Genomic DNA, 21,822 nt, shown 5'->3' with positions numbered 1-21,822 from the left:
CTCGCATGGTTTCCTCCGTCATTGGTGTATGAATGTGTGTGTGAATGGGTGAATGTAATGCAAAGTATGTAAAGCGCATTGGATAAAGGTGCTATACAAATGCACCATTTACCATTTACACGCATACCCTCTATTTCTTACTTGTTGTTATTCCTAACGATTTACTTTGTTATTCTTGCTGCACACCAAAAGAACTGCACTCGTTGTGCACTCGACTCGTGTACGAGACGTAACAAGTAATAAGCGTTGAATCTTGACTCCTGCCTTCAACACTGACAGCAAAGAACGTCAGAAAGTCAGAAAGTCAGAACAGAGAATTCACGAAAGAAACGATTTGACCTAAAAAAGCCTAGAAGCGTACGGATCATACATCATCTGAAGTAGAACAGTGTTATTAGCCCCGGGTGGAGGCCAGGACAAGCGAGAAGCTGTCAGATGTGGATAAAAGATTGGTGCAATAGTCGGAGAGACTGCACTGTCAAGGGGGAGGTTGCAATAATAGAATAGGATGGCAAAAAGAAGAACACATCTCAGATTGTACAAGATATGATTCGGGTTAGATTTCAGGTCTGGGCCTCTATAAACAGGAGTGTGTTTGTGTTACTATATCTTTTTATGCGCGATTGATACTTTGCCAGCTGTACACAGGAGCGTTCCACCTGCAGTGGAAGATTTCTGCATGGCATGTCGTGACTGTCGAGCAGAAATGATGCGGCGGACCACAGGGACAAGAGCTTAGTTCGGGGACGATCACGTGGTGCGCGCGCTGCCGTACCACGTACCTAAATGTACCTAAATGTAGCTAGGAGCCCAGTCATGTTGCGCTAACTGCCGCTGTTATAGGTTATGCCCTCGATACACATGGACATGGTAACATGTGATCGTGGGTCAGCGAGAAATGACCCTAGGCAGAATCCATGCCATACTGCTCTTGCTTATAGGATATGTAGGAGCCTCTATAGATGTTATGCTGCTTCTTAGTGTAGTGAGCACTATATGCCATGCTGTACAATGCTCTCCTGCTGCCTCCATTCTGTCAGTAAAGCTTATTCAAACCTAGTGATCGTCTCCTGATATATATTCTAACTTTTCGTGTTTTTTTTCTTCATAAATGAACGCCTCTATTTGATCATACTACAATAATAATAACAATAAACGTTATTTGTATAGCTATTTGTATAGCACCTTTCATGAGCAGAAATGAGCAGAAATGAAGCACACGTGCTTATCAGAAAAAGTACACACGATCGAAATAAGGCCGGAAGGAAAAGTAAAAACAAAAAACAACATTAAAAACATTTAGAACATCAATAAGGACTCTACCATTAAAACAAAACATTTTCAGAATAGTGAGGACATGAATAACAGGCAGCACAGGGATTTAAAAATCAGCTAAAAGCAAGAGTGAAGACGGTATTGAGCTGTGCTTTAAAGCTATCCACAGTACAGTGTCACACAAAAGCATCCAAAGTAGCCTGGTAGCAAGCTCAAAACGTGATGCGAAGCGACACGTTTTGAACTTGTGAACTTTTGATCTGAGCAGGTACAGTAGATCTCACATTTATAATTGATCAAGCCTCTCTGGGTATGGTGCCCTCCACACTACAGGCGGTTGCCCTCGGGGCTGCCGCTAGGATCAGCGGTGGCCGCACCGCAGTGAGACACAAACACACTCGCTCAGTGAGTAAACGCAGCGCGGTATTTCACAAAGATGAACACAATCCATCTCTCACCGCCCACGTACGCATGCACAAAATTTCACGGGACCGCGCCCGCTCGCCTCGCCGCCCCAAAACTTCGCTGCGTGGCCAAAATAGCCGCCCGCCTCCCATTGAAAATGAATTGCTAGGAGGCGGTGGCCGCGCGTAGTGTGGAACCCCCTTAAGAGCGGCTGCTAAATGCCTAAATTGTGAATTGACTGCAGTGGTCTCCTGTGGGGGAGGGGGGGACTGACTGACTGACTGACTGACTGACTGACTGACTGACTGACAAACACATCACAACCAGCTTGCAATTTGTCCCCAAAACTGTGCCGCTCAGCTCTCCTGACTCCTACGAGGTCAGTGGGGGTCAACCGTCAAGCTCCACTGGCTCTCCATTAACTTAACGTGCTCCTGGCTTCCTCATGTGGTTCCGTCACACCAGTTCTATAGCACTCTGTCAGAGCTCATCAATCTACTGTACGACACGCAGCAGCCTGTCTGGAACCACCGCATATGCAGGTTGATGACGACGGCAGGTCAGGACTTTATTTGTGCTGCTCCGCAGCTTTGGAATACAATACCCAGACTCTGGTTAGGGGAGCAAATTCCACCACCCATATACCATACATGTACTGTATTTATGTATGTATGTATTGCAGGGGTTCCCAAACTTTTTTGTCTCAGGGCACCCCATGAATATTTTTTTAATCCGAGGCACCTCTAAATTATAATTTTCACTCCCAGCATCTTATATTCATATCGTCGTTGTCGGGTGGAAACCTTGTATGTCCAAAACCGTTTGTTTTGTATTTATCATCTATAAAATGTACTAAACTAGTGAAAACAGAAGATCTACAAGCACACAATGCCTCGCATCGCGGGGCGTTGTGTGCTTGTAGATTGGCTGTTTTCACTAGTTTTGTGCGACAGTCTTGTATGATGAAGCAGGGCTTTGCTTTACCAAAAGACGTACACATTTGGAACTTGGAGATACAAGGTTTCTGCCCGACAGTGACGATATTTTAGTGATTATGTTGTGAGGAAAACGTTGAGATAATAGCCATTTTGGTTAGAACTGACGGAAAATAACTTTGTACTTCAAGTTTTAAATGATACTAAATATTTTTTCAAGTGTCCAAATAAATTCCAAATATTATCAAATGATCTCGCGGCACCCCTAGACTGCCGTCGCGGCACCCCAGGGTGCCCTGTCACCCACTTTGAAAACCCCTGATGTATTGTATTGTATGTATGTAATTATTGCAAACTCCTTGTCTTGAGGTTTTGTGCATTTAGCCTTTCTCTCTCGCCGTGTTCCATGATGCACCTAGTGTGAAGTGAGCTATTTATGAATTAATTTCATTAAGTGTCCCACAAAGCTTGGCCAATGTGACCCTGGGGCGTACAACAAACTTTGAGCGATTTGTGCCAAGATGTAGGCCAGATGTAGGCCACGCTTCAGAGCGTGGACAAAGCCAGATGTTGGAGCTTAGCTCCTTCCCAGAGCACCACTCAAAAACTGGTTTAGTATAATGGATGTTCACGCGAACTGTCCTGTCCACATTATAGGAAGCTTTTATTTTGATCCAGCACCCTGCATGGGCCGGATAAAGAAAATTCAACATAAACAATAAATTGCACACCAGAATCCTTAGGAAGGACACAAATAACATCTCGAGACAGGCCCTGGACAGAAACACCTGGAGATGTTCTACACTCCCGAGACCAATAAAGAACAGCAGTGAGCTAGCAGGCAGGAAGCAAAAGCCCAGAAGGCCCAGAGGAGAGTGAGATGAACTATAATTGGGGTTGGCAAAAGGGCCGTTCTGTGTGGAGTTTGCATGTTCTCCCCGTGTCTCACTAGAGTAGGTAGTATGTACCCTCACAAAATAAAAACATGCAGTAATCCTGGTCTCTAAAACTGCCTCCCTCTGGCCAGCTGGGGCGCCTGATGGAGGGGAAAGGAACTGGTTGGAATAACTTCCACACGCTACGTCCAGCCGGGGAAATCTCTCCCCTGTCAGGTGAAAAGAAGTGGCTTGGACTCCTCATGCATAGAAGAGATCATGAGGTCAGTCCGTTGCTCTCAACTGGCAGAGGGAGTGTAGCGACCTGGATTATATTACTAGATAATTGGCATTGGCCTTATATATGGATCATTCATTTACATTGGCACAGCTCCATCTGTTGGATGCATAACGCAACGGTAGTGTCTATTATGTGCACCTTATAGTCCGGTGCGCCTTATATATGAAAACAGTTCGAAAATAGACCATTCAGTGACAGTGCGCCTTATGGTCCGACAGGGGCGCTGGAACTCCCAAATCCCAAGGGGAGCTGAACCTGGAGGAGTTCATGCGTGCGGCCTTTGGCCGCACGCCGAAAAATTCACGTTCTTTATCCGGTTTTGGGTTATTTTTATTACGGTTTCGGGTGCTTATTCCCCGCACAACAGTGTAACAAGGAGCTATATAGTTACTAGTTATTTTAGCACACAGTGCAACACACAGCACGCATGCACACACACAGTCACTCACGCACACACTACAAAATCGGGTATTATTTTTGTAACAGTTTTCTACTGTTTTTTATTCCCCATATACAACGGTGTTAGTTTGCAACAATGAGATGGTGTGCCATCAAAGCGGGATTTAAATTTGACTTCCCTTCTGACCGGAAGTGGCAAGGTGACCATGTGATTAGGTCACCATGTGATAATCAAATACCTTTTTTCCAACATATTTTATTCCCCAAAGTCAAATACATTATTGATTTAATATAGCTCTGTGTGTGTGTATATAGGCTTATTAAAAAAAAAAAAAAAAAAAAAAAAAAAAATCTCCCCCCACCACCAGGGGAGCTGCAGCTCCCTCAGCACCCCACTTCCAGCGCCCCTGTGGTCCGATAAATACGGTAACCTTACCTTATCGTTGACCAGCAGCTCGATGGGGTTGTTGCCCCACTCGATGAGGACGATCTCGTTGGCCTGGCCCGGCACGCCGTAGGAGAAGGGCGTCCCGATGCCCGGGCTGGCGCTGGACTTGAGCCACATGCACACGGTGAAGGCGTACATCTCCGGCAGGCTCTTCCTGATGCGGCCGTACAGGTAGTTGGTGCGCAGCGACAGGGACACCTTGAAGTCCTCGGGGGACTTGAACGCGTTGTTACCTGTTTGACCATAAAAATAAAAACAAATCGTTCGTATCTCCATATTTAAACTTTTGGTGTTTTATAAATGAATGGCCTGCTTGGGGGCACGGTGGCGGCAGGGGGGTATCTAATGGGGGGGACGGGGGGGACAAGTCCCCCCCGGCCGCCGGGGGGGGACTTTTTTTTGGGGGGGGGGGGGGGGGGCAAAAGGGTCCGCGGGGGTCCGCGGGGGTCCGTGGACCCCTGGGGGTTATTATATATCCAAGGGTTTATGGATAGAAATGAGACCAGTGAGTCCAGAGTTTCAGTTAGAGCACTGTAAAGTGTAAAGTGTGTGTGTCTCAAATGCTAGTTCATGCTAGTCAGTGGCTGATTTATAACAGGGCTAGGGTGGGCTGCAACCCAGGGTGCTGGGCTGCAGCCCAGGGGGGGCTGCGCTAGGGTGGGCTGCAGCCCAGAGTGGGCTGCGCTAGGGTGGGCTGCAGCCCAGGGTGGGCTGCGCTAGGGTGGGCTGCAGCCCAGAGTGGGCTGCGCTAGGGTGGGCTGCGCTAGGGTGGGCTGCAGCCCAAGGTGGGCTGCGCTAGGGTGGGCTGCGCTAGGGTGGGCTGCGCTAGGGTGGGCTGCAGCCCAAGGTGGGCTGCGCTAGGGTGGGCTGCAGCCCAGGGTGGGCTGCGCTAGGGTGGGCTGCGCTAGGGTGGGCTGCAGCCCAGGGTGGGCTGCGCTAGGGTGGGCTGCAGCCCAGAGTGGGCTGCGCTAGGGTGGGCTGCAGCCTGCAGCCCAAGGTGGGCTGCGGCCCAAGGTGGGCTGCGGGCCCGCGGCCCAGGGAGGGCTGCAGCCCAGGGTGGGCAGCCCAGGGAGGGCTGCAGCCCAGGGTGGGCAGCCCAGGGTGGGCTGCAGCCCAGGGTGGGCAGCCCAGGGTGGGCTGCAGCCCAGGGTGGGCTGCCCAGGCTGGGGGGGGAAGTGGGCCGGTGCAGTGGAGAGAGGGCCGTTGCTGACTGGCAGCAGCCAATCACATTCATTGGGCCATCAGTTGCTCCAGCTCACTCACTCAGTACTGACAAGGAAGAGGCCTCCTCTCCCCTCCCCCATACCTGTGTCCCGTGTGTTAATAAATCAGCTATCAGCAGCATTGAACACAGGTGGTTCATCATCACTCCTTCACTCAAACAAACCAACTGTTGAATGCAGAGAGAATTCTGAGGGTTTTGAGGAGGAAAATGCGGGGGGTAAAAAGAAAGGGGGGTGCTGAGAAGGAGAGAGAGAGAAAAAAGCAAAAAAGAATAGAAGTTGCTGCAAAATGTAAAAACATTAAGGATATGTTTGGTGCTGGGAATCAGGAAATGGGATTACTCTAGGCTCCAAGACTGAAGAGTTTGATGATGAAGCCAAGTAAGTTCATGCTAGTAGTGTGTGTCTGATGGTGATCTGATATCTATTGATCTAATAGATTACCTCTAAGTTGAAGAACCAGCAGTAAATCAACCCAAAATATCCAAAGGCAAAAAATAACCGATTTATAACCGTTTTTGAACATAAAATAACCGATTTTTTTTCGGCCGCGCGCTTTGCGCGCGGCCGAATCGCCGGGCCGTGCGCTTCGCGCACGGCCAATGTGGGCTGGTCAAAATATGTCCCCCCCAACTGTGGAGTGCTGGATACTCCTCTGGGTGGCGCAGTGGTTAGCGATTCGCCTCACAGCTAGAAGGTCCTGGGTTCGATTCCCACCGGGGGACGCTGTGGGTGCTGGGGGCGTGTTTCTCCCTCCGCGTCATCAGCGCCCACAACCTAGGTGGGGTCGGCGATAGGGCCTTTCTGTGTGGAGTTTGCATGTTCTCCCCGTGTCTCCTAGGGTTGATACCCTCACAAAAACATGCAGTAATCCTGGTCTCAATAATGCCTCCCCCTGGCCAGCCGGGGCGCCTGATGGAGGGGAAAGGAACTGGTTGGAATAACGTGTTCCTTCCACGCGCTACGTCCATCCCGGGGAAATCCCCCCTGTCAGGTGAAAAGAAACAACTTGGACTCCTCATGCATTGAAGGAAGCATGAGGTCAGTCTGTTGTCTCCCCATGCGCGGCAGAGGGAGAGCAGAGCCCAGGATTACATAGGCAATTGGCACTGGGTGAAAATGGGTTGCAAAATCGTGGGATAAAAATTATAAGAAAAAAATAATGAATGGCCTGCTTGTTCTTAAAGTGATCCCTGACTAATACGACAAATATGCCTTAATACATTATAATTGTCCTCTATAACTACAATGTAAAATTAAAAACACCTTAATTATTTTATTTCTTCTAGAAATAGCTAATCTTTCACTCAATAGGGGAAATGCCCGTCGCAAGTTGATGATGTCATAAATGTCATGTGTGATCTATCCCTATGGAATTTATGGCATGCATGTGCAAATAAAAACAAACGTAATACTTCATAATGGTTAATATGAGCATCAACTCAATATTTCAAATGTGTTTTTGCACATGCATTCCATAAGTTCCATAGGGATAGATCACACATGACATTTATGACATCATCAACTTGCGACATGCATTTCCCCTATTGAGTGAAAGATTAGCTATTTCTAGAAGAAATAAAATAATTAAGGTATTTTTAATTTTACATTGTAGTTATAGAGGACAATTATAATGTATTAAGGCATATTTGTCGTATTAGTCAGGGATCACTTTAAATACAGCGTCATATAAAAGCATCAGAACAGAAGTAGCAGATCCACAAGCTCGATGGATTGTTTGAGCTTGTCGATCTGCTACTTTTACTATGTTATAATTTTTATACCGAGAAGTCACCTTTTTTGGACATAATGAGGTTTCCACCTGAAATTAATGTTTATGTTGATGATGGGCTTTTAGAAATAACTCATGAGATTTTCAATGGAAACCAGTTAAGTGGCATGAAGGTAGAAAGCTACATGCTACTATTCATTTTTCAAGAGTTCCGACTGTACAAAGCAACGCATGCCGTGTGTATACTGTAGTCAGTGTAGATGCTACAAAACCTAAAAAGCTATACGAAGCTATGAAACCACAAAGTTGTTGTTTCACCATTTCCACTCATAATCAGGGGGGATAATTAGTCAGTTTCATGTTCTTTTTAACCCCAGCCAGGCTTTATATGCTCCTTAATATCTTTCCTCTCTCGTGTGACACATGCTTGACGTCAAATAGCATGTTGATCAATACTTCAACAGCGACACAGCAACAGATATTCTACCTCGCTTGTATCTATCTGGCAATGTGAACAAATCATAAGGTTTCAATGTAAGTCCTATTTTGTACTTTGAAACTGGAAGTATTATCATAAATAGCTGCAATACCAAATTAAGCAATTTAAAGCATTAACAAGAGCTTCCGACCAGTGTTGATTTCGTCGACTAAAACTATGACGAAAAATGTTTGTCGACTGTGTTTTTTTCACTGACGAAAACTAAATAAAAACTAAGTTGTGATGACTAAAACTAAGACTAAATATATTGAACATTTCGTAAACAAAATAAAAACTAGACTAAAATGTTGGGGAGGGACTAGTGTAGAAGAGAGTAATTTTATGTTTGGTTGCTCTCCACTGTTGCATGCTGACAATAGCCGATCTACAAGCTCACAACGCATCGCAGCACGATGCGTTGTGAGCTTGTAGATCAGTTATTTTCAGCATGCAACCAAATGTAAAATCAGTCATTACGATGCCATCAAGGCCTGCCAAAATACGTTTTAGTTGACTAAATTAACTGTAGATTTAGTTGCCTAAAATCTTATGATATTTAGTCGACTAAAACTAGACTAAAACTAAAACGTTTCAGGTGACTAAATTATGACTACAACTAAATTAAATTTTATTCAAAAGACTATAACTAAAACTAAATAAAAATTTGCTGTCAAAAACAACACTGCTTCCGACTAAGCAACAATAACTATACTGGATCCAATGGGAACACGGGAGGTTATTTCTCTCCCTCTGAAAGTGAACATTTCTTGGACATACAAGGTTTCCACGCGACAGCGGCGCTTTGCAGCGTCTTGCATTCCAAGGCCAGACCTGGAGATATTCTTATTATTTTATTATTGTAAAACCTGCTGCTAAGAGGCATACAGCAATCTGCAGCCAGGACCCTACCACGTGTTACATGTGGCTGTATAACCATGGCAACAGGAGTACTTGAGCGCGCATGTGTGCGCGTGCACGTGTAGCTACTCATCGTCACTGTCGGGCAGAAACCTTGTATCTCCAAGTTTCAAAATAGTGTGTTCTTTCGTAATTTTAAGCCCTCTACTTCATCACACAAGAGCGTTGCACGAAAGTAGTGAAAATAGCAGGTCTACAAGTGCACAACGCCTCGCACTGCGAGGCGTTGTGCGCTTGTAGATCGGCAATTTTCACCACTTTAACTTGTTTTTTTTTATAATAATAATAACGTACAAGGTTTCCACCCGACATATTATTACTATACTTGCCGGGGCCAAATGTCCTCACAAACATAGTAGAATCTGAGGAATGCATATTGTGAGGATGAGTTTGTTTTGGAAAATGATTGTCTTATATGGTTAAACACAGATCTCTGTTTTTATTTCGGCTTTTAGGAATTAGGAAAACGATACAGGTTTAGGGTTTAGGATTAGGCATGTACTGTCGGGGTTGGGGTTTGGAATTATACCCGATTTATACTTATAGCAGGCCAAAGTCGTCCTGTGCACGACGCTGTGGTGGTGCGCATACCACAACTCACATGCTTCAGGATACTGGTACAAAAATACAGGTTCGAAAATAATAAATCCATAAAATCTTAATCGGTAAACATGGCACTTTATAAAACCGCAATCCTAAAATACTGATGAGCTCACAAGTACAGCAACACAAATGCGATGTGTGTGTGTGCATGTGTGTGCGTTTGTGTGTGCGCGTGCACGTTTGTTCTCTTTTCCGACTGGGTCTCCAGAGAGGTACCCCGCTCCTCCCCCCCTCCCCTCCAGATCTAACATTATTATTCTGTTTCTTGTAGATCTGCCTTCTTCCCTGTCTCTGTGGTGTTGCTCGCTGCTCTCTCATGATCTGCTGCCTTTAAGCCACGTAGACCGGGAACTATGCATTATCACTTTAACCATTATTTTATGCTTTAATTAGTGAAAAATAGCAGATCTACAAGCTCACAGCGTAGCACCGAGAGCTGTGCTGCGAGCTTGTGGTCTTTTTGACCCAATTCTATAAATGTATTTTAAATCCTTCTTCTAAATCAGTGGTTCTCAAACTTTTTCATGTCAAGGACTGCCAAAATTAAATGTAGGCCTATTTGGCCCGCGGACCACCATCTAAAAAATATGTTGTTTCAGGGACCCCCCGGAAGCAGAGATTTGAGTTACAAAAGTTTGTTTTGGAAACAAGATTTTGGAGAAACAAAACAAATCACGATTCTTTTTTTTAAATAGCAGATCTACAAGCTTGTGCGTGGCACTCGGTGCCGCGCTGTGAGCTTGTATATCGGCTATTTTTCAATAGCTAAAGTACAAAATAAGTTCAGGTCTTTAATGGCTTAAAAGAACCATAAAAATCCACTGGTTTCTTTATTCCTCGCTGCCTCTCGCTTCTTATTGATGTCAGAAACAAACCTCCACTCGCCGCAGCCCCACATTCACCCCTCATTCAACTGTTTTTATATCTTCATTTAGCTTTTATTTAATCAGGAGATTAGATATCTCTTTTTGTCTTGTTCCGGACAACACAAGACAAGACATGAGTGTAGCAGCACATTAAAAGCATTGATGATTGCAAGCAAACATGAAACAGGTTTCAGAGATTGAACGTACAAAAATTACAGAACAAAACTAAACAAACAAACAATTTAAAAAAAAGAAATAAACGATATCAATCAGGGGAATCGTTAAAAAAGGAGCTAAAAACTATTAACTGGGAACACAGACAGGCTTTATTTGTCTGCCTCCCCAAAAAAAACATCTAAAGATGCCGGTTCTGTAGGATTTTAATCACTTTGTTCTTAGATAGTGCCTTTTCAAAGAGGGTCCAGGGACCCCACAGTTAGTTAGCCTGACTGCAAGACTCTATCACACACTTCGTTTTGTAACCCCAGTTAGTTACCGTAGCATAAAAAATCACACCCAATGTGAAGTGAACGGTGGTCGTGCTTGCATAACGTCTTCAGACTAGGATTTGAGTCTAGGATGTACAGGCTATGCTACACACACACGTTTTGCTATGGCAAAACGCTGAGGAAAAAGGCTACAGACACACGATGATGACATCACTAGACAAACATGATGCTACGTACACACATTTTACTATGGCAAAACGCTGAGGAAAAAGGCTACAGACACACACACAGCCACTCTATGGAGTGGTTTACCACCGCTCAATAAACCTGTACAACCACTTTAGAAATAGCATGCATTGTCTAGTAGATGCATTGAAAATAGCAGATCTACAAGCTGAAAATGTGTCAGAAAAGTGTGGTTGCGGTGACTCGAGTCGCACTTGCAAATGAATTCAGTCTTGCCATTTGAATTTTCCCCATTCAAGTCAATAGGGATAATTCATAGGTTTAATGCGGGCAAGCGCTCCCACATCACACCGACGCTGCCCGGCGGCAGCCATCTTTCAATGTATCTTATATAACGTATCTCTTGTCACAAAATGTGCTAACGCGTCCTGATGAAGCCTGTGGATTTGGCATATGGCCCAAGTGAGTAGCGCGGCAAAATAAGGTGTGTAAAAAGGCGTGTAAAAAATATCGTCACTCAGAAACCTCGTACCTCCAAGTTTCAAATGTGTACGTCTTTTGGTAAAGCAAAGCCCTGCTTCATCATACAAGACTGTCGCACAAAACTAGTGAAAACAGCCGATCTACAAGCACACAACGCCTCGCATCGTTTAGTGAATTTTATAAATGATAAATAAAAAACGAACGGTTTTAGACATACAAGGTTTCCACCCGACAACGACGATATGCTATAAATATAAGGTGCTGGGAGGGGAAATTATAACGTAGGGGTTATAATTATAATTATAAGCCCTAAAAATTATAATTTTTAGGGATTATAATTTACGGGGTGCCCTGAGACAAAAAAGTTTGGGAACCCCCATGCTCTAGCAGATCTGCCAAGTTCACATTGTGATCAGCTTGTAGATCAGGTAGGCTATTTGATCAATTAAAAGGGTGCGTTCGGAAATGCACACTCAACGCACTGGTGTGCCATCTTGTCGTTCGTTTATTCTGTGCGTTGTCGTTCGGAAATCCAGTGCGCGGCGCACCGGTGGGCTGAGTGCACGCACTGAACAACCCTACTCAGAAGATGGGGTTTGACGGTGTGGTGCGTCACTGCAGTGTTTTGATTGGTTGCAGTGTCTCGAGTGCTTCTCAGCTGTGAACAATGGAGGAATTGCTAACAAAATGCACTATTTGCGGCTCGAATAGGTCCTTTTGGGGTTTAATGTTACACAAGCATCAACGTGTGAACTAGCAGCAGGTAGGCCAATGTTATGAATTCAATTACCTTTCAATAGCAACGTTACGTTAGCAACTGCTGCTTTTCTGAAGGTTTTCCCTCTGATATAACTCTATGGATAAAGCTCACCGCTGCCCCTTATCTGGTCGTTCGTAAATAAGCCACACTGAATGCACTCTCAACGTCACCGCCCACTGCACTCACTACACTGAACACACACCCGGTGGGCATTTCCAAACGCACCCAAAGGGTTAAAAAGTGGTTTAGTGTGTCAGCGGATCTTATAAATGTTGAACTGATTAAAAGTTTGAACAAAGATTGTGACTAAACTAAATAATAACTGCAGTGCAATGATTTTTGGAAAAAAGACCCAGACGTTTTTCTCTTCTTATTTCATAACAACAAAACATGCTGCATAATATCTAAAGACTAGCCCCGGCGGGCCCCCGATGAAGCCGATTTGGCCGATTTGGCATAATGGCGGAAATGAGTAGCGCAGCAAAATAAGGTTTATCTGGAAATAAGAAATGAAGTCGAACAAGTACTATGGTGTGGTTGACCTGCAGGGGCAACCACGCTAACAACACAAGTCTGGGGGGGTCCGTGGCACAACATATTTTCAGATGGGGGTCCGCAGTCAAATACAAAAAATAAGAATTTGGGGGATCCTTGTCATGGAAACGTTTGAGATCCACTGTTCTGAGGGTAATCTACTGTACATGCTCACAACAACTATCAATGCACGGAATCTCCGTGCGTGTACAGTATGCGTCCACATATCCCGAGAACCGTCTGACCAATTGACTGAATTCACGTTACGCAACTTCCTGGTGCCGACGTCACCGTTGGAGGGGAAACCCTACTAAAAGCCCATAGAGTTAACACAGAAATCGCAAATTTAATGCAATTTCCGAATAGTAAAGTGTAAAACATGGCTAGCATGATCAAGAACACAAGATAGTAAAAGGCACAAAGCGTTTAATATTTACTTTACCGTTCAAAATAATGATTTGTTGGCTTTAAGTCCAGCAATTTCTGTGTTAGCCGATGTCAGCGCCAGGAAGTTTCTGAGAAATTTGCTGAGTCCGCGTGCGTGGGTAGGGTGACCATACTGCCTATTAATTTGTTATTTACCCCCCTATAGGGGATATTTCTCGTGTTATTTTATCAACAGGATTAAAGGAGTAGTTCACCCCCAAAATTATTGTTTTCTATTGAATCAATAGAAAAATTGATTCAATTGCGTAGTCCGCCCACGCAGCGTGGGCGGACGGTGAATAAGGTCCCACTGAGCAATAGTCGGATATTACACGACTAGTTATTTTTTAGCCATCATTTCAACCAGCTAGAATCCGGTTATATTCACACCGAAAATATACTTTGCAATTTATTCCATAATTCGATAACTATTTATTAAAAAAACAACAGTAAGGTGCTTAACTGATCTCCTAATATTGGACTAACATAATTATAATATCCGTTGATCATTATTAAGTATAGTTTAGATCTAGCCGAGATTTAGCCGACTAAGTATAGTCGGCGTATCTACGTTTATATTTAGACAGAATTTAGACAATTGAAGTTAATCCCTGTTTTAATAAATATTTATTTAAAAAACAACTGCACGTTGCAGAACTGATAGCCAAATATTGGTGTAAAATTATTTTAATAGCCATTCATCACTATAAGGTATACGTCTGGACGGTCTGGGTGTAGTCGTTTTAAATACAGCATTTCAACGACTATCTTTAGACCATGTAAAAGTTATCCTTGGTACTAAGGCGCGGTAAGCCAGTAGAGTGTTAATTAATTACCGTGATTGTGTGTAGTCACTCACTGTAAAGTGGAAACGTCCAGACAGCATGCTACTCTGAATTACATTTCTGACAGCAACACACACAGTCAAACACAGCCGCGGCGCCGCCCCGCCACATCATTCAATACGTATTGATTAAATAAAATAATTGTAATCGATATAGGCTTATTAGGCGCCCAATACATTTAGTTTCCTCAACAATGCGCACTACCCTAAAATGAACACAGGTGGGCAATGTCACCTTTTAATACGGCCAGAAAGTCTATAGTATCATATCTGCCTTGATGGCCGAATGGATAGCATTGCCGACTTGAGTGCCAGAGATCACTGGATCGAATCTCACTGTCGCCCTACTTTTCACTACTTTCGACGGCCGCTAACGGCGAAATGTAGACTTTTTGTATCCGACTAATAGTGGTCTAGTGTAGCAACCCATGTAAATATAGCCGACTAAACAACTAGCAAAAAATTTCAAATCTAGACCTTTACAACACTGATTTTCAACGCGTGGTGTAGAAGATAAAAACACCACTATTAGGCAACTAATAAACCTCAAAATGCTCAGTGGGGTCTATCGGCTTCCAGCAATGGAAGACGTAACTCAAATGTTTTACTTAGGTAAAAGTATCAATACCACAATGTAAAAACACTACACTGTTTCCAAGTAAAAGTTCAGTTTTCAAAATGTAAAAAAATAATAATCTGTTCATTGAAACTATAGAAATGATAGGATGCCAGGTAGACAAATGAACCTGGGATCTGTCTACGTAACATGCTATCTAAATTAAAAGTTTACCTTTGAACAAGATCCAGTGAAATTGGTCGTCAAGGCTACAATAGGTCAAACGTTTCCAAAGGACTTGTGTAAAACGCCCTATGGCGATTAGCGACCGTCAGGTCGTCAGGCCTCAGACAGACATAAAAAGCACCTCCCCTGTGCTTGCCCTTGGAGGAGGAGGGGGAAAGGCAGCGTCCAATTCATTCCCTATGGAAGACTGCCACTAGCTTTGCCTCTAGGTTGTCTTAAAGCTAGAGGCAAGCTAGTCTCTCTGAGGCCTCAGAGCTTCTAAATATGGCACAAACTTGTCATCGCAGTTGGCACAATAGATCCGAGGGAAAACGCGGGGGATAACTCACTCACATCGCTCTGTGCCGCCTCCCCGTGGCTTTCACAGACGTGACAGGACATGAGCGTGACATGAGGCGTGACTGACTCACTCACTCACTCACTCTGGACATGAGCTGGCCGCTTTCATACTAACTGCGACCTGACAGTCTCAATAAAACCAGACACCACCACTTAACCACTTTCACCATGTTTTGCAATGTAAGAACAGATGGGTGCAATGAGTACTCTGACAAAGCCCCCCAACACTGTGACTCAGACATAATGGTCGGATCGGCAGTGCGACGTGAGTGCTAGCCTACTGAGTGTCAGTAGGCTAGCGGGCCAAACTCTAGATGTGAGGGCCGCGTATAGTGGGCCGAACCACTATAGTGTTAGGAAAATAGCAGATCTGCCAAGCTCACATTGTGACACGTTATCAGCTTGTAGATCAGGTATTTGATGAATTTAAAAAGGTTAAAAAGTGGTTTAGTCTGTCAGCGGATCTTATAAATATTGAACCGATTAAAAGTTTTAACAAGGAGCTTGTGACTAAATAATAACTGCAGTGCAATGGATCGATTGGAACGCAGGATCTTTTTCAATTATTTTTTTGGAAAAAGACCCAGCAAAAGTTCCCCTTCTTATTTCATAACAACAAAACATGCTGCATAATATCTAAAGTCTAGCCGCGGCGGGCCCCCAGACGCTGCCTGCAAAATGGATCGTTTTCCCTGGTCTTCCGCGCAGGATTAGACAACTTGACGACAGCCAAACAAGTTTCCCTCAGAACGTTACAGATGTTCGGCATCCATTATAGCGCTGCTGGGACCAGGGTTTGTTTATGAGGGACCTGTCAAGACGGCTTTGAATCAAAGCGTGAGACAGAGAGAGCAAAGAAATAATGCATGAGGCAGCAAGAGAGGCTACAGGAGATAAAATGATATTCATAAGTGGTCCCTTGTGCTAATGTTGTCTGAATGGCTGTTAAACATCTGCTAAAGTAGGTTATGTTATGCGTCAGGAGACCCGCCGGTGTGGCGTGGGACAATATATCATCCAAAAAATGTATAATGCTAGGCGCATGGGAGCATGGAACCGTTACCGCAGGGGTCTTCAACGTTTTCAGGCCATGGACCCCTTAGCTGAGAGAGAGAGAGATGAATGCAGGGACCCCCACTACATATAGAATTGTGTTGCAGATGTTCATAGATTTCTTAGACAGCTTAGACTTGTTTGACAGCACTGTCATCATGTTGGAGTAATCTCCGCCACCGTTGCCCCTATCCATGCCAAACTTTGCACACACACTCCTTGGCTGCCAAACCACAACCTCCACCCCTCATTGCTCACATGGCCCTCTTCTAACGCCACCATGAGGCCGATTCTTGCAAAACACATTTTTGGACACTGCTCCTACAGATTTGGCCCTAAAATCACGCAAAGCGGTACATGTCATCAACATGGATCTGTCCCATTTCTCATATTCCCTCCCGCCTACCATTGCCTTCTAAAGTTTGTGTAAGTGACCTGACGGTCGCTTATCTCCCGATGTATTTTCATTTGATATTTAACCACTTGAACGTCAAATGCTTAGTCTGCTCTTCTTTTCCCTCTACAAACCTCTTTGCCAAAAATAGCCGATCTACAAGCCTAATGTTCCACTCAGAATAGGGATGCTAGGGTTCAAGTGGTTAATTAAAAAAATAAAAAAACATGATCCTATCACACAAAGATTTGGATGACCACTTGTATTAACTCTGAGGACCCCTAGGGGTCCCGGACCCCCTGTTGAAGACCTCTGTGTTACCGGTTCGATTCCCGAATCTCCTCCTTGAGCAAGGAACTCCCAACTATCAAGGCACTTTCATAATTGATTTAGTAAGTTTTGCTGTTGGGGGTCCCTTCTTAGAATAGTAGTGGAGTCAGAAGTACAATATTGCAAGAATATAATTATATCCTTGAAATATAGTGGAGTTTAAAATACAAATATGGTAAATTGCCTGCCCACCACCGCAGAGGTTCGTTGGGCAGGGACGTGCAGAGAATTTTAGAGAGGCAGGGGCTGAAATTACTAAAAGGGCCTTTTGGTAAAAATATTGAAAATAGCAGACCTCCAAGCACACTGAACTAAGCATAATCAAGTGAATACTGGAGATGTGGCGTATGGCATGGAGTAAGAGAGGAAACAACCGCTTTGCCTACTCAGGACGGAGATGCGAGAGATTAGGAAAGTCTTTTGTACCGGCTGCCCTTAAACTGTACAACGAGACACATAACAGACGATTGAAAAGGACTTCCTTCCTAACTTAGACTGACGGAACTATTGCTCTATTGACTTTGACCTCTAAGGACCTTCCAGGGAGGGTGCTCATGTGCGTTTTGCGGTGACATGCTTCCTAGTTTCTTCTTCTCTGAGCTGTTTTTTTGTTTCTTTCGCACAGATGTTTTACATTGCACTATTAGGTTGTGTTGGTAGTTTCTGAGTATTTTGCTTTGTTTAACAATGACAGTGAGATACTTGTTGCACTAACTAGCATTGACTGCTATGGTCTCTTTTTGTAAGACACTTTATGTATATATATTTATATATTATTCGCCCCCTCTCTTGATGCACCTTCTCTTTATTAGTACTGTACTGCTCTTGTTTTTCCTCCTATCTATTTTTTTTTCTTACTTCTCTGTAACTTTGTAAATAACTGTATACTGCTGTGCTACAACTGGACAACTGAATTATTATCCCCTTGGGATAATAAAGGTATCTATCTATCTATCTATTTCTACACAGAGAGGACAATTCTTTCAACATAAGATGCTGCATTCAAGTTCAGGAGAGTTTGGACAAGGCAATTCTCTTGAATGCTGCCTTCAGGTATGGCATGGAAAGGGCGTATTTGCATTTCTTTCACCATAATAAAAACGGCATTCATGGTTAGGGTTAGCCCCCTTTCATGTCTTTATGCAGTGTGCACGTGCCTGGCGTTGGGCTTTGTCGAGTGTCTATGCGAATACAATTGGTGTTCGGGAAAAGAAGCACATGTACGTGCATGTATGTGTGTGTGTGTGTGTGTGTGTGAGAGAGAGATCAGCAGCATACTTTATTTCATTACATCTAGTGTTGTCATGCCAACAGGGTGTATTGTACATTGATGCTATACCAACGCAGAGAGGGTTTATGAATTATCATCCTCACACCCAGGAGCAGTAAAGCCTCATCCTTGAATCCCAAACAAAACAAAGACTCTCGCTGTTTGTCTTTCCTTGTTGACGTTGTCGCATTGTCTGGGATTTAGTGCTGCTCCATATGGAAGGCAGTAGACAGTGGGAATTAACTAAGTAATAACATCTACTCAGGTACTTTTCTACTCTTACTTGAGTAAATCAACTTTAAAATGCGTCGCTTCGCGTTTCGAGCTTGTGGATCTGCTAATTACTACTACTCTCCAGTTCAGTGATGCTCTCTAGCAGTGAACTGTGTGTTTTAACTCTATGTACTAGAGGACATGTACTAAGTCACTACACTAATTACTACACCAAATCACAGTAGGCTACTTACTCCTGTCCAGTCCATTCATGTACTAAGTCACAGTATACTTACTCCTCCTCAGCTCATTCATAATAACCAGTAAGACTCCCTAATCGGGAGATAAGCGACCGTCAGGTCACATACACAAACTTTAGATGGCAATGGTAGCCAATTAGGAGGGAATATGGGAAATGGGACAGATCCATGTTGATGACATGACTAGAGATACTGTGTAACGCTTTGCGTGATTTTAGGGCACAATCTGTAGGAGCAGTGTTCAAACATGTGTTTTGCAAGAATCGGCCTCATGGTGGCACTAGATGGGACAGATGCCATGTTGATGACATGACTGTAAAGATACTGTGTACCGCGTTGCGTGATTTTAGGGCACAATCTGTAGGAGCAGTGTCCAAACATGTGTTTTGCAAGAATCGGCCTCATGACGTGACAGACAGACAGACAGACAGACAGACAGACAGACAGACAGACAGACAGACAGACAGACAGACAGACAGACAGACAGACAGACAGACAGACAGACAGACAGACAGACAGACAGACAGACAGACAGACAGACAGACTGACTGACTGACTGACTGACTGACTGACTGACTGACTGACTGTATTTACTCCTCTCCAGTGCATTCATAATACTAAGTCAGTACTTACTCTCTCCAGTTCATTCATAATACTAAGTCAGTACTTACTCTCTCCAGTTCATTCATAATACTAAGTCCCAGTACTTAGACCTCTCCAGTTCATTCATAATACTAAGTCAGTACTTACTCTCTCCAGTGCATTCATAATACTAAGTCCCAGTACTTAGACCTCTCCAGTGCATTCATAATACTAAGTCAGTACTTACTCTCTCCAGTTCATTCATAATACTAAGTCAGTACTTACTCTCTCCAGTTCATTCATAATACTAAGTCCCAGTACTTAGACCTCTCCAGTTCATTCATAATACTAAGTCTCAGTACTTAGACCTCTCCAGTTCATTCATAATACTAAGTCCCAGTACTTAGACCTCTCCAGTTCATTCATAATACTAAGTCACAGTACTTAGACCTCTCCAGTTCATTCATAATACTAAGTCACAGTACTTAGACCTCTCCATTTCATTCATAATACTAATTCCCAGTACTTACTCCTCTCCAGTTCATTCATAATACTAAGTCAGTACTTAGACCTCTCCAGTTCATTCATAATACTAAGTCCCAGTACTTAGACCTCTCCAGTCCATTCATAATACTAAGTCCCAGTACTTACTCCTCTTCAGTTCATTCATAATACTAAGTCACAGTACTTAGACCTCTCCAGTCCATTCATAATACTAAGTCACAGTACTTACTCCTCTTCAGTTCATTCATAATACTAAGTGACAGTACTTACTCCTCTCCAAATACTAAGTCACAGTATACTTTAGGCTTTATTATAGTCCGAGGTGAAGGGTGATCACCTCAACTTTTAGGTGATCTAAATATGAGATAAGTGGAAGCCATCATAGTCACGGTGAAGTCCTATCACCGTGACTATGATGCCTCTGTGCCTCTGAAACCAGGGGGCACACTGATTGGTCTAGATCGACCATTCAGTGAACGGGGTGATGGGGAGATTCCTGAAAGTAAATCTCTAGGTCTAGGTCCGCGGTGATGGCTCACCACCGCGGCTAATGGCGTAATGTTGTAGTTTTCAGACTTTAAAAGACTACACCGCGGTGATGGCTTATCACCCCAGACTGTACTATGATAGGGCCTTTACTCCTCTCCAGTCCATTCATAAGTCCCAGTACTTACTCCTCTCCAGCTCAGTGATCCTCTCCAGCAGTGAGTTGAGTGTCTGCTCGGTGTGCTGCCGGTGCGCCGCCGTCTCGTTCAGCAGCTGGCTCTTCTCCTCCTCCAGCTCGGACACCTTGCGGAGGAGCTGGCTCTCTAGCGCCCCCAGGCGCTGCCGCAGGAGCTCGCGCAGCTCCGCCGGCAGAGGGGACAGAGCCGCGGACGCTCCTCCTCCACCTACACCTCCTCCTGCTGCTCCACCCGACGACGAGGAAGAGGAGGAGGCGTTGGCACCGCCGGGCAGACGCAGCAACTGTTGCTGCTGGCAGGGAGAGAGAGATAGTGGAAATATACTGTCAGTTTTGTGTGTGTAACCGTAGCTTTACACCAGGGGTTCTCAAACCTTTTTAGGCCTTGACCCCCCAAATAAACATATATGAACTGGGGACCCCCACCCTGACAAGCGCTTGTAATTGTAGGTATTACATTTAATGTGACTCGTTTCCACAGATAGATATTGTGAAAATAGCAGATCTACATTCTCATAACGCCTCGCAGTGCGAGGCGCTGTGAGCATGTCACACCTTAAATTGTGACTTTATAAATGTGCAGATACCCTGTATACACTTATATATTGGTTTGTTTACCGTTGAGTGAGAAAAAAAATACATTAAGCTAATCATCAGGGGACCCCACAAAATAATTTGGGGACCCCACTTGAGTTTGAGAACCACTGCTCTACACCAAACAGATTGCTCCCCCCTTCTCCGCTCCCTCCACTGGCTCCTGGTTGCAGTCCAAACAGACTACTACAGATACAGACTGGCAGTTTAATGATGTTGGGACATCAGTCGGTTGGAAGGTGTGAAAAAAAGTTGTGGATACTAGTGCTAAGAGTAGCCTATGGCTTGATGTCTTTTTCAACAACAATCCCACTATTCGATGGTCTAGTGTGAGTTTAAGGAATAGGACACAAATTAATCGTTATAAAGAATTATATATTCTTTTTTTCAAAAAATGCATACTGTTAATAACGTGATTATTGTGATTCAAGGAATTAATTCATTACATGTACATTTTTTAGATACTGAACATTTGATTTCCATGAGCTTGTAGGCCTATGCCATAATCAACATCAAAACCACACATATTTCACCTGATGGGTCATGAATCTAGAATATATGAAAGTTTCACTTGGTGAATTACATCATAAATGGTAAATGGTAAATGGTGCAATTATATAGCGCTTTTATCCAAAGCGCTTTACATAGATTGTGCATTA

The 21,822-nt window shown here is 44.0% G+C and overlaps 1 protein-coding gene across 1 annotated transcript in view; it reads right to left on the bottom strand.

Moving 5' to 3' along the window:
* nptx2a (neuronal pentraxin 2a) overlaps positions 1–21,822 on the bottom strand; it is a gene marked incomplete at both ends in the record, with an annotated part of 78,138 nt that overhangs the window by 44,016 nt on the left and 12,300 nt on the right. The window contains 2 exons of the mRNA XM_080723025.1: positions 4,627–4,871; positions 20,562–20,862. Of these exons, the coding sequence (XP_080579151.1) occupies positions 4,627–4,871; positions 20,562–20,862 (546 nt within the window). The remainder of the gene's footprint in view (positions 1–4,626; positions 4,872–20,561; positions 20,863–21,822) is intronic.

This window comes from Nannobrachium achirus, assembly GCF_963921795.1.
Source record: "Nannobrachium achirus genome assembly, chromosome: 4".
Classification (NCBI taxonomy): Eukaryota; Metazoa; Chordata; class Actinopteri; order Myctophiformes; family Myctophidae; genus Nannobrachium; species Nannobrachium achirus.
This window is presented reverse-complemented; position numbering and strand designations above follow the sequence as displayed.